The sequence below is a fragment of the Numenius arquata genome, chromosome 1 (assembly GCF_964106895.1).
Source record: "Numenius arquata chromosome 1, bNumArq3.hap1.1, whole genome shotgun sequence".
In the NCBI taxonomy this organism is placed as follows: domain Eukaryota; kingdom Metazoa; phylum Chordata; class Aves; order Charadriiformes; family Scolopacidae; genus Numenius; species Numenius arquata.
Window position 1 is genome coordinate 122,630,070 of NC_133576.1, and position 13,905 is coordinate 122,643,974.

The 13,905-nt window shown below is 36.3% G+C and overlaps 1 protein-coding gene across 3 annotated transcripts in view; it reads left to right on the plus strand.

The window, feature by feature from the left end:
* Positions 1–12,765, plus strand: part of RDX (radixin) — a 41,516-nt gene extending 28,751 nt beyond the window's left edge. For all 3 annotated transcript variants that reach the window (XM_074146908.1, XM_074146917.1, XM_074146927.1), the window contains 9 exons: positions 1,583–1,666; positions 2,133–2,279; positions 3,759–3,855; positions 4,498–4,661; positions 5,314–5,444; positions 7,120–7,280; positions 8,245–8,337; positions 9,154–9,396; positions 10,382–12,765. In XM_074146908.1, the coding sequence (XP_074003009.1) occupies positions 1,583–1,666; positions 2,133–2,279; positions 3,759–3,855; positions 4,498–4,661; positions 5,314–5,444; positions 7,120–7,280; positions 8,245–8,337; positions 9,154–9,396; positions 10,382–10,546 (1,285 nt within the window). In that variant the 3' untranslated portion in view covers positions 10,547–12,765. The remainder of the gene's footprint in view (positions 1–1,582; positions 1,667–2,132; positions 2,280–3,758; positions 3,856–4,497; positions 4,662–5,313; positions 5,445–7,119; positions 7,281–8,244; positions 8,338–9,153; positions 9,397–10,381) is intronic.
* The last annotated feature ends 1,140 nt before the right edge of the window (positions 12,766–13,905 follow it).

A 13,905-nucleotide genomic window follows, 5' to 3' on the forward strand; every position in this document is an offset into this window, starting at 1 on the left:
GCCTGGAGAGCTTGCAGAATCGCCCTTTTTAGAGGTACTCAAAAGCTATCTAGATGTGGTCCTGAGTTACTGGTTGTAGGTGACCCTGCTTGAGCAGGGGTGGACAAGATGACCTTCACAGGTCAATTCCAACCTCGACTATTCTGTGATTCTGTGAAGAAGAGGTTGGGAGCAGGGCTCTTAGATTCAGTTGTACCCTTGTGTGACATAATCCTGGGATAGTGTAGTATCCTGTTTTGTCCTTTATTTTGTATGTTTTGTGAATATCTGCTTGAGGAGTAGAAGAGATAATGGTGGAAAGCAGCTCACAATGTAAAAATCAGGACTGATTTAATTACAGAACTTCTTTAATAAATTAACATTGTCCTAGAAGACTTGGAATTATTTTCTTTATGTAATAGAAACTTGTAAATGATTGCCAGGATGTTTTTAGATTATTACAGCCAAAGCAGGCTGTTCTACTTTGAGCGTTCTGTTACAGGCTTCTGTAAGTATTACATTTAGGGCAAAGAGAAAACAAACAGAAAAGATGTATTGTCATTGCATTTTCTTGTATCATTTAGCTGTGTTGTGCAGGTGCAAAAACTAAAAACTCTGCTTCAGTTTTGAGGAGGAAAGCCTTTTGAGAGGGATGCACGCTAAGCAAATCAAAGTGTGACGTGGGTACCACTGAAAAGTGCGCTTCACTAACTTAGCAGAGTAGCAAATCAAGTGACAGAGATCCTAGAACAGAAGAAAGACTGTGTTTAGTATCTTCTGCATCACTCAGTCTATTCCTTATTGTACTTTGCTAAAAATGTAGGGAAAAGTAGTAAATCCCTACTTTCCTGAGTAAAGAGAAAAGAAGGAAAACAACTGTTCAAACTTCTTTAGTAAGATTATCTTGCAGTCCTTTTTTAAAATTGTCTTTCAAAATAAATTTTGTAGGAATGCTTGAAATGCTAGGTGCATGGATAAAAGCATAATAAAGTTATCATATGCATTTGATTTCTTGCTGCAGTGCTACATTGAAAGTTCTGGTAGGTGAATAGAGAATTCCATCATTGCAGCCTGCTGTAGGTAAACATCAAATAGTTTTCTGAAACGGCTTCACTATTGATTTTAGATATTAAAACCCCAAACAAACAAAACCTCCAAAACCCCCAACAAACTACTCTGCTAACTTAACGTGTTACTTTTTCTTTCAAGTGACAGCAGAATGAAAGCTTGAGTGTTATCTGTGCATGCCTAGAGATTAATTTTCAGCATTGTTGTATGAGGATTTTATAGGTATTTTCAGGTGTTCAAACATTTTATAACTTGACTGAAAGCTGAAATATGCCATGGTGTGACTTTTATAGTACAAAACTATAGAATACCATGAAAAAAAGAAATGATTTCACACTATTTTGACAGTGTATTTGTTGAAATACAAAGTTTCTGTGTCTGTTTGGGTTAAGAAGATGAGGAGTGTATAGGAAGTCACGCTTAAGCTTATTCAATTAAAGCATATGTTATGTGGCATAACCAAACTTACTTTTATAACTTTAAGAGGTTAAATAGGTTGTCACTGTTATTTAATAGCAACAACTTCTATTCACAGCGTGTTAGAACAGCACAAACTGACAAAAGAACAGTGGGAAGAAAGAATACAGAACTGGCATGAAGAGCACAGGGGAATGTTAAGGTAATTACACAAAACATGTTCCAAGACCTTCCAGGTTTTCTGTTATTATTAAGATGTGTTTTGGGGCTCACCATATTTGTTTGGAAACCGCTTTCTTTTATTCTGAGCAGGGTAGGTGGTTATCAAAAACGTCCATGAAAGCTTCAGTGAGGATTGAGTTTCCAATTAGGTTTTTGGCTTACATGTATGATAAGGTTGTCAACTGCCTCTGTCCACAGTTGCCTGACTTTCAGATATATTTAGTATTTCCTTAGCTCACAGGGTGAAAAGACAAAGTGTGATGATTGGACTGTACTTGGGTGTAGAGCTCTACAAGTATCTGAGTCAACGTACGCATGAATTTCAGAGGGGTTTAATTCCTAGCTAAATCTTACGCTAACTAGTTATTCTGCAGTTCTCTTATTCTTACAATGTACTTTTGATTTGTCTACACTATGCCTTCTTTTTTTTTATCTTCTTTCATCAGGGAAGATTCTATGATGGAATACCTTAAGATAGCACAAGACTTGGAAATGTATGGAGTCAACTATTTTGAAATAAAGAATAAAAAAGGAACTGAGTTGTGGCTAGGAGTTGATGCTTTGGGTCTGAATATTTATGAGCATGATGATAAGTAAGTGGCGAATACTCATTTTGCATTTCTATCCTAGGAGATCCTATCTAAGACTATACAAAAACCACCTTATTGTGTGTTCAGTAACATCTAGCAAAACAGGTTCTCAAAGACGCTCTAATCTATGTAAAAGACAGAAGAAGAGCGATAGATGTTAACTGCCAGAGTATTTGAATTTTGAAGGATTAACTAGGGATGTAAAAGAAGGGAAAGAAAGGGCGGTTCTGTGGAAACTTAAATTTATGTTGCTTAATATGGATCTATGATACCTAAACCATCTTTACATGGTTTCTTTCTGTACTTTGCACTCCCTCGAGACTTCCTCTTCAGTCAGGATGAAAAGGACGTTGATAAACTGAGCAACGTATTTAATGGGAAACGTTTTCTAAGAGCAGTGACTAGGGTTGTAGCCGTTAGAGCATGAAAAAGTTTGGTATCCAAAAGTGAAACCTTTTAGACATCAAAGAAAATAGATGAATCTTGTGTCCTGATAAAGAGATCAAATATTCTGTCCTACTTAGAGGGATAAAGCTGAAATGTATGAAATTCGAAGAATCTGAAAACAGAGCAACAGACTTACTCTTTTATTGCTTTCCAAACACTTGTTAGTAGTATCTGATGTCAACAGTCCTTTCACAGTGATTTGAAGTTAAACATGATGTTTCAAACACCAGATAACAGCTGTCAGCTGAACTCAAACTTAATGCTCTTCGATTCATATACTCTAACAAAATTCTATAAGCCTTAATTGCCATTAGATGGCAATGTAACTCCTGAATGAAGGAAATATTCAGAAAATTTTCGGATCAAATTGAATGTTCAATGAATTTTTGGTATTCTTTAATGCCTGCTAGTTAGCAATCAAATACGTAAACATTCCCTAATGCTTGTAATTAAGATAACATGAATTGAAAAAATGTTCCATGCTCATGAAAAAAAATATTTACATTTAAGCACTTGGTGCATAACACTGTAACAGTTTCTGAACTGAACTGAATTTATTTTACTTAAGATGCAAGAGAAATAAGTTTGACTTGAACTTTGAAAATGTAAGAGCACACATCTTATATCTGAGTTAAACTGAAGTACAACGTTGCTGAAAGCTAATTTAATTTCAGTCTTTGAAATGTCAGTTTTCTCAAATTTAAGTAGTTATTCTTTTCACTGAAAATAAAATTATCAATAGGTTATAAGTCATCAGTTCGTGATTGTGATGTTTAGCATCTATTTAATGCTAGTAGAATGTCACAAATTGAAATTCCTTCTGTTACAGTGCCATGTAATTTATTCTTTATCTAATTTATTCATTTGATGGAATAATGTATATAAAAAAAAATTATCTACCAAAATATGCTTGAACTGTTGTTATGTTTTGTAAATGTAACTCTGATACTGAAAATGGTACAGAGTTAAGACTCAATGGACATAAACAGAATGCACACCTTTGCTGCTTCTAATGAGACCTTTTTCTCTTTGAAGGCTGACACCCAAGATTGGTTTTCCTTGGAGTGAAATAAGAAACATCTCTTTTAATGACAAAAAATTTGTCATAAAGCCAATTGACAAAAAGGCCCCTGTAAGTAGTGTGTAGAATAGAATGCCTTTGTATATGAAGAGATTTAATCCTGCAGGGACTTGACATTACGGCATGAGTAAATATTTTATAACATTTATTATTCTTATTGGTAGAAAAGTCACTAATTGAAAGGAAATTTTCATTTTGAAGTATGGTATGTTTATTTTCTCTCTTTTCATTCTGGTTGATACTCTTTAAGATTTCTTTTTTTTTTTTTTTCTTTTAATTTAAGTCAACTGATATTCTTTGATGTGTTTAAAAGCCCACAGTGTAAGATGCTAAATTCTCTGGCCCTCACTTCTGTTTTTCTTTTTTTCTATTAGAGCAGTACATTTCATGAGACTTTCTAGGTCGAAATTCTTGAGAAATAGAGATCAGTCTCACTTTTTTAGAAGTTTAGATAAATAATGTCATGTAAACTAGCTAGCCTCTACGTGGAGGAATCCGTGTGTAATTTTGAATTTATCTTGCAAGTTCTTGGCAGTAACTAAATTTATAGATTATGGTGTTGGATTGCTCAGAGGATGAATGTTAAAATACTTGTAAGTTTAAATTTAACAAATGCAAGCATGCAGTAATGCTTTGTGTCTTGTCACAACCGTATTTTTAGATTAATGGATATGCTGCCATTATTTTTGCTAGGATTTTGTTTTTTATGCACCCCGTCTGAGAATTAACAAGCGAATTTTGGCACTGTGTATGGGAAATCATGAATTGTACATGAGGAGGAGGAAACCTGATACAATTGAAGTGCAACAGATGAAGGCCCAAGCTAGAGAAGAGAAACATCAGAAACAATTGGAAAGGTAATTAACAAACTTCCATGAAACAGAAAAAAATTCTTCTACCCTTTTAAGAAAACTAAGTCATAGAATATCAGACATCTTAGCATTCTAGAAAAGAGAGCTGCTTTTCTTTCTGTAATATATAAGCAGGTTTGTGGACTGGCATGTCTCACCTGTCTTAATGGAAAGCCGTATCTTTTTTGAGCTTTCAGCATAGTAATAGTAGCTGTACTGTTGTTTTTCATTATTATTTTGTGAAACAGTCTTAACTCGCTGTTGCTTGATCCTTAGGGACTTTCATGCTCTGCAGGTGAACCTTTAAAGCAAGTGCAGTGAAGAATGTCATGGCTTACATTTTGTATATTTAAAAAATACCGTTGCCATTTCTAGCCCAGATGAAACACCAGTCATGTCTAAAGTGCAGGTATAATTGTGGATTTACTTAGTTGAACCATAACCAAGGTTGCTAATCAGTTCTGTTCAGAAATTGTTTTTCTGTACAGTTTTTTGAAACAAACTTGCTTGTTCTTGCATTTTTTAAAACTGAATTTGAAATATTTAAAATTGCTTGCTTCTCTGCTAGCTGAGTAAACTGAAAAATAGGCTATTGGCATCTTTACAGTAGAATTTAATCTGTTTGAGGTTTGAAATCCCCTTTTACTATTTTTTTCAGGGCACAATTAGAAAATGAGAAGAAGAAAAGGGAGATAGCAGAAAAGGAAAAGGAAAGAATAGAGCGTGAAAAGGAAGAATTAATGGAACGCTTAAGACAAATTGAGGAACAAACAATGAAAGCTCAGAAAGGTGAGCTCTTACTGATCCTGGATTTCTTATATCTGATGACAATGTTTAGTTCGGTTGGGTAGTTCAGTTCCACAGTTCTCTTGGGGTGTGTGTGAATTTTATTGTGGGGTGGGTTTTTTTTTTTGTTTTTGTTTTTTTTTTAATTTATTTCACTAATAATAACAACAAGAATTTAGTGGTGTATTACTCGAGAGATTCTTTTTCAATGTTAAGAGGTAAAATATGGTGTGTGTGCACATATGTGTGTATATTTGTAATATAAAACTAATTCTTAACATAGCAAAAGTTTCCATTTTCTTTAATAAAAAAGAAATGAATGCATACACTGTTCAACCCAGAGTTATGAAATGCTTACAGTGCTGAAAACCAGGACTTGGAGGGAGGAGGGAAATTAGAGATGAAGATTCAAAGTACTTCCCCTAGGATTTTGTTGAATTTAGCTTTTCATTTGGAAATTCCTTGTTTCTTTATTTTCCTATTCCCTTGTAAGATCTGAGGATTTTAAAATTAAAATCTTGTGACATATCAGTGAATAAACGTAGTTTCACCAATCACAGTTTTTTGTGTTGAACCACCCTGTAGAGTCCCTGCCTCCACTACTTTCCAGTCCCTTTTTTCCATGTTCTTTATTTGCTTCAGGTTTTGTTCACGTTCGTAAAAATGTCGTTCCTCTCTTCTGTTCATAACTGTTGGCTTCAGGCACAGTAGAGAGAATCGCTGACTAAATCTATGCAAATAAATGACATATGCCTGGCACTGTTTTCCAGCTCTGCCCCTGCATTTTTCAGTCTTTCAATGCAGAACAGGCTGGACACATCCAGACAGGTAACACACAAACTGTGCCTTGGAATAGTTTAAGGGACAGCCGTTGTGGCCAGGAGGAAACAGTGTCAGGGTGATTCTAAAGGTTTAACAATGTACACTTTCTCGTAACCCTTGTATGCAACACGGCCTAATTTCTGATGCAATGTATGATATTCATGTGCTGCTGGTTTTTCTAGCCTTCTGTTGATATATGAAAAAGTGTTTATAAAAATGGTGTCTGGGTTCTTGTAGTTGACTTGGTATTTAAGTGTTCTCCATCTTCATGGAAGGATTTTGTTTGAGTAGATTTAAATCCCTTGATTTAAAATTTTCCTGTTTGCATCTTTCTGGCTCTGTTCTAGGGATAATTTTTTCTGACCCTTCCAATGGGTTTTAGGTCATTTTGCTGGAGGCACACACCTAAATTGTCTGTAGCAATTAAGGAATCTTTGTCAGGCATTTCAATAGAGTAGAAGAGGGTTTTTTGCTTTTTTACTGTAAGAGAGTATGATTTAATGTATCTAAAATCTCAGTAGTAAGAGTGAGGGTATATGTGCATGTATATGTATGTATATTTGCGTGTTTAGTTTTATCAGTGAAGTGATAATTTTCTGAAACACTGGGCTGTTGGAACTGTCAGGTGAGGTGAAGTATATCCAAAGTATGTCTTAACGAGAAGGGAGAAAACAATCAGACGTGGAGCATAGCTTCAGGTAACATGCTCAACAGCCTGTCTTAGCTTGAGGCAGCCTTGTAAATCTTTGTCAGCTTTCTAGGTTACTTTATTTTGAGCGTGTTACAGCTGTTGTCTGTGTTACATATGAGGAAGAGCTGGGCACTGATACCTTGTCTGCAAACTTTCCTTCGGCAGAGCTAGAGGAACAGACTAGAAGAGCTCTAGAACTGGATCAAGAACGAAAGCGTGCAAAAGAGGAAGCAGAGCGCCTGGAAAAAGAGCGTCGAGCAGCTGAAGAAGCTAAAGCTGCTCTAGCCAAGCAGGCAGCTGATCAAATGAAGAACCAGGAGCAGCTAGTAAGAAGCTTTTTAACCCTATTTTGAAAAAAATTGAAAAAGATAATTGAAAATGTAGCCTTTATTCTTGGTTATATCTATTTTGTCAAATGGACAAGTAAGTTGAAACACGGATAAAAAGTACGTCAAATAATGTTACAGATTGTTGTGGGAACTTTTTTAGAAAACTACATTAGATTTGCCACTTCTTGCAAGAAAAAACCCAAACTCTGGAGCTGTAGGAAATAATGAAGCAGGCATTTTAGACTGGCAATGCTCACTACATTCCCTTTCTAATAGTGTCAGGCTTATCCAGCTGAGAACAAGAGTAGCTTCCTTCTGCAGTCCACTGGGAAGCCTGTTCTCTGAGGCAGGTCTGTTCTGAAGCTTGATAATGGTGGTGGGGAGTTGGTGACACTGTGGTTTGGGGTTTTTTTTTGTGGTTTTTTTTTTGTTGTTTGTTCCCCCACACACCATTTCCAGCATTTACAGTATCTTCTCACATTCTGTACTAGACTACTTCGCATTCAAGATTTTCACATAATAACTGAGAAAGGCATGAAAATAGTAGAAGAAATTATTTCTCAACTTTTTGATCTTCTGTAAACTTAGCACACAATTTTGAAGGCAAGATTTAGCTCAGTACTGCGATTATGATCCAGAATCATAATCTTATTGGTGGAACCATTAAAGTTGTATTAAACTGAAACAATCCCAAATGCTAATTTGTAACTACAACTTGCTTTTTCCTAGCAAGCTTTGGAAGTGCAGAAAATAATTTTTTTTTTTTTCTGGACTTAGTTCCATCAGGTGTGAGTACTGGTTCATTCCCACTGTTACGTATGCTTAAAATTTCTATTTTCAGCAGAGAAGTGATGGATGGTACCTAACTCTTTTCAAGTCGGATCACAGCAAAGGCTCTGCTTTCTTCCACGGCAGAGCCAAAATGATACTAAATTAAAACTTCATTTTTTGTTTGTTTTAGGCAGCAGAACTTGCTGAATTCACCGCCAAGATTGCACTTCTAGAGGAGGCCAAGAAAAAGAAAGAAGAGGAAGCCTCAGAATGGCAGCACAAAGTAATGAGCTCATGCTGTGTGAAGTCAGAACTTCAAAGAAACTAAGGGAGATGAGAGCAGAAATCCCACTGGAAGTCCGTGGGATTGAATCTCTCTCTTTCCCTTAGGCTTCAGAGAAGCCTTTCTTAAAGGCTTTTCTTCTCCAGTCTACTGAACCCAGCTTATACTTCTATTTAACTCATTTCTTAATATTAAATAGTCACGAAGGGGTTGATATTCTCATCACAAAGGTATGGTTAAAGATTTGAAATGGCTTCCCTAGGTGTGGGGATGAAATAGATTGGAGCTTCATGTTGGAAAAGGAAACACCTCAGGAGGGAGATATATAAAATAATGAGTGGTGGTGAAAAGATGAACCAGAACAGTAACAAAAGGCACATCAAATGTAACTGCACAATAGTTTAAAGTAAAATAGTATTTATTCACAAAATATGTAATTAGCTATGGGATGTAAATGGAACAAATTTGTAAAAGTTCTGGTTGAATACAAAATTCGAGGACATCACCTTTGATTTAGGAAGTCCCTGAGCCTCAAATTTCAGGAGGCTAGGAAAGTTGGGAAGCAATCAGTATGGCTGCCCTATTCTCTAACTCTTGTAAACTGCTGGAAATAGCTGGAGTCTGGTACAGTTGGCTTTGAGTCCTATCTTTTTTACCCTATATTCCTTTTTGACAATTTTCAGTACATTAAGCTGGCTGCGTCATTTATAAAGGACAGTTCCCGTGTGTCTGAAAATATCTCAAATATTTATTTTTATTTTTCTGATTATTCATAAATAATGTTAAAAGATGCTAAGTGCTTTTTACTATATTTAGGCTTTTGCAGCCCAAGAGGACTTGGAAAAGACCAAAGAAGAACTGAAGTCTGTGATGTCTGCTCCTCCTCCACCACCTCCCCCACCAGTTATTCCTCCAACAGAGAATGAACATGATGAACATGATGAGAACAATGCTGAAGCCAGTGCAGAACTGTCTTCTGATGGTGTCATGAATCACAGGAGTGAGGAAGAGCGGGTAACAGAAACACAGAAAAATGAACGTGTTAAGAAGCAGCTCCAGGTAATGAAGATTCGTAGTTTTATCAACATAATTCAGGCTTTGTGTTTTCAATCTTTATTTTTCAAAAATCTCATTGAAATTATGGTGTGTCAAAGAAACAGCCTTTTTATCATTTACTATGTTTATTATTAATTTACTAACCAGTATCACTCATAGAGTTCTAGAAGTGGAATACATAGGAAGATTGGATGTAAGATGGTGCTTTATAACTTAAAAGTATTAGTATGTTGTCACATTGGCCAGTAAAGGTTTCGAATAATTATATAATGTCCAGGACACTGAATGTTGAAACATAATGCTTTCCTTTCTCAATACTGAGACTTATTAAGTGCTATGAACAGATGCTTGCTTAGTAGTATTTGTGTTTATTTGCAGTTACTCACAGATGTTGTAAATGCAATATCTGAATTATGCCCATTTTGGATTAGTCTTATTTCCCTGAAATTGAGCTTTTCCTCCTAGACTAGTCTTACTCCTCAAAGTATAATAATCTGTTAGTGCTAACCCTTTACCTTGTTATGAAATGTCTATTTGGGAAGGAAACAAAAGAAATGGAAAGCCGCTTCTTTTTCTGGCAACAAAATCTTAATAGCGTGTGTGTAATTTCCTTTCTGCTTGGCCAATCACTGAACAGGATCAGGGAGATAAAATAGCTGTCTTTAGTCAAGCAGAAATTGCAAAAGGTCATTCTTCTGCTTTATCCTGCTGTTCTGATACTTCTTGGATGTTATGGTATGAGGCCTTTTTGTTTTTTTAGTTTGATGCCCAGATTTATGTAAGGAAGCAATCCAGTGCTCCTCTTCTCTTTCCTTCTGCTGTCTTTCTGATAGATCTCACAATTTGAGTTACTGAGCAGCACAACAAGCATTTCGTAGGTTGGCATTCAAGAAATCCTTATCCCAGTTGCAGAATAATTGTTAACAGAAATTCCAGAATTATTAAAAGATTAGTCAAAGCACTTAAATACAAATATTTTATTCAACAGGCTTTAAGTTCTGAGTTGGCTCAAGCCAGAGATGAAACCAAGAAAACACAAAATGATGTCCTTCACGCTGAGAATGTTAAAGCAGGCCGTGATAAGTACAAGACTCTTCGACAAATCCGACAAGGCAATACAAAGCAGCGTATCGATGAGTTTGAAGCAATGTGAGAGCTGTTACTTTGCATATATGTTCCTCGTAAAGCTGAACCACCAACAGAGAAAAAAAGCAGGCCTTTGCAGATTTGATGGATTGCACCCCACTTTGCCAAAGCACTTAATACCAGTTTGACTACAGTGGCTAGAAGACAAATTTAGGGGAAGGTATTTGACAGTAAGGCAGTCTGTCATCCCTAGCTTTTTGGAGGGGGGAGGGTGTGGAGAATAATAGCAGTTTTTTCCCCAACATGTTTTCAGTTTCATTGTTTCATATTTTTTCTTTAGAAACTGATGTGAAGTATATGACTGACAAGTGTATGTATTGCTTAAACATTTAAGAAATAGAAAGAGGAATGGAACTGAACCTAAACGGGATGGGTACTATTTCAGTATGAAGTTTGAAATTACGTTTTTCAATGTAGCTACACCATTAAGAGTTTGATATTGCTGACTTTCAGTTTTGTTCTTTTTCTCCCAAGTGAAATTCTTTGGTGTTTCATGTCCTGTCATCATTGATGGTTTTCTTTGCCTGCCTGTTCACAAAGGTCTGGATGGCAGGTGGTAGTTCCAGGAAATATTTTTAAATGGAACACTACCTGTGGGCAGCACGTGGCTGCTGATAGGCTTGAATAAGTATTGCTTTTCCTAGGTGATTCTTTTAGATGCGCAAAATATTCTAATGCAGCAAAGGGAAAAAAATAAACAAAAACAAAACAAAGCTTCATGTGCTATTTGCTTGTAATTATTTTATTTGCAGTAGGGAGACCTGGACCTTTCTGGCAAGGGAGCATATGAAAACATCAGTCCCAGGGAGGGGACAGTATCCTACCTCACTACTATATACATGATGACTGGTCCTTCAAACACCATGAAAAAAACTGTTTAAATTGACTATCACTACACAGTGATACCATAGAATGCTAGGAGCCCTTACTCCTAGGATTTTGTTTTACTTTAAGATGGATTTATAGTGCTAAATACTGTCTAACTGCCTTTTGTTGAGTTTAAATTGTAAAAGCATTTTGTGTGTTTTAAAGCTGTAACCTGTCACTGGTATACTATCTCCTGGGAGGGGTGTAGAACGTGCGTGTAAGTTAGTCTGTTTTGGGGTTTCCAAATGCAAAATGAAAGTTCCCAGAATTGGAGTAAAAGTGTTGGTAGCTTCAGTTTTCATTGAAGCTAATATTTTAATTGTCATATCTGATGTCAGATCATTGTTATTAAGTCCTTTCCCTCTTGAAAAGGAGACCTGCTTTTTTGAGAAACTTTCTTAGCAATTGAACTTTAGAAATAACTTCACAGTTAATGTGGACTGCAGTTATTCCTTCTGTTCTAGTACCCTAGTAAATCTCTACAGTGGAAGAGCCCTGCTTTCTCTGAGGATGGTTCAGCTCTTTTCTGTTTGATATTATGCACTCATAAATTTACACTTATCTATTAAAATTTGCCATTTTATTAAACATTTTTTTCATGCACGATAGGTTTAAATTTCTTATGAACAGTCCTACTAAGTTTTTTTTTTTTTGTGGAGTTAAAGGTTGGCTATGTGGGGTGACATCATGAAAATAAAATAAAGATACATTAATATATTTTTGGTTTGTGGGGCTAAACGTATCTGGTTGACCTTAAAGACTGATGTGCAGATGGCGTGCACATGCTTCAAAATGCTGCTTGGTGGAAGCTGGTGTTTCTACTTGCAGTGCATTGTAAGAACAGTTTTTGTTTCACAGGCTTCATACTCTGAAGCTTAAACAAATTTCTGAAGTATTTGAACAGTTCGCCATAGCAGGTGAAATACTGTGCTTCCAGTGAGTTTTCATTTTTCCCTGGAAAGTGTGCACTAACACTGATACATCAGTTTCAGTGTTGCGAAAAAATACCAGTAAAGTTTGCTGTTCATAAATCTACAATATCTAGAGTAGGGCTAAATGGATTAGATCCATTTATAAAGCTGTGTGATTTTTTTTTTTTTCTAAACAACCAGGAACAACCATTTGTAATATGGATTTTCACAATGAACAAAGTGGTAATAGCTGCTGTCACCAGCAGTTGGGAACACTTACTGGTGCAGAAATACTAAGAATACATTTAATGATGACTTGGTGAAGTAATTTTCCACATGCTTTTTCCTCTAGCATCATGTTTTGTGTTGTACAATTAAGCTACAATTACATCTACTATTTTGGATAACATTCATTGGTTAACAATAAAGAGATACAGTTAATTTCTCTGAGGTCCATTGTTGTTATTTAATGTACTTTTTTTGTCAGCTCTGCTAAATGCACTGTAATGGCCTTTTTCCAGAGCAGTGTACAAATTTTGGTCATCTTTTGTTTCACACTCTGGTCAAAATGAAATTTAAAGAAAAATATAGTTCAAATTATACCCTTAGAGATGGGTACTCTGCTTAAGAAATTACTACATACAGTTGGGAGGAAGCACTGGTGATTGTCAATTCAAAACAGGATGTGAATCATCAGAGCAAATTGACTTTCTTGAGAACAGAGGGTAATTTTGCCACATAAGAGCTCTATGGGTAATGTAAGAACTTTCAATCACTGCCTACATATTGCTTAGCCCCACGTTAAGTGAAATTTAGTTTAATAGGTCAATGTCTTAAGCATTGAGAAACCTTGATGTGTTTCTTTGATCCTGCACATCATAGTGGACAGTGCTGTCAAGTATATGCCTTCTATAATGGCAAGTTGATGGGCTTTTTCACCTGTCTAATACACTTGGAGTTGGAAGGAACAGTCCCATATAAATAGGTATACAAATTAATCTGCTAAACAGCACTCAGGTAAATTAGACCTCTCAAGTGGCATTCCATTCTGTCTTCTGTTTGTTTGGCCCTGCGCTCAATAGAAGCACATCACCCTTTTTGTTACTCTGCATGGCAAAATTGCTGTGATGAATTAAAATGTGTCTACTTGATACTTTTTACTGTGCGTTTCTAGTTTTATGCTTCTCTCATCTTGGAGCCCACCCTGCTGAAGCATTAGATGTGAGTTTTCTCATTGTTTTAGAGAGCTTCTGCATGGATGTCACAGAATCACACAATGGTAAGAGTTCGAAGGGACCTTCGGAGATCATCTAGTCCAATCCTGCTTGCCAAAGCAGGGTCACCTAGAGCAGGTTGGACAGGAACGCATCCAGGCAGGTTTTGAATATCTCCAGAGAAGGAGGCACCTCTCTGTTCAGCCTGTTCCAGTGCTCTGCCACCCTCAAAGAAGTTTTTCCTCATGTTCAGATGGAACTTCCTGTGTTCCAGTTTGTGCCCTTTGCTCCTTATTCTATTGGTGGGCACCACTGAAAAGAGTGTAGCCCCATCTTCTTTACCCACCCTTTATATGTTTAAGAGCATTGATGAG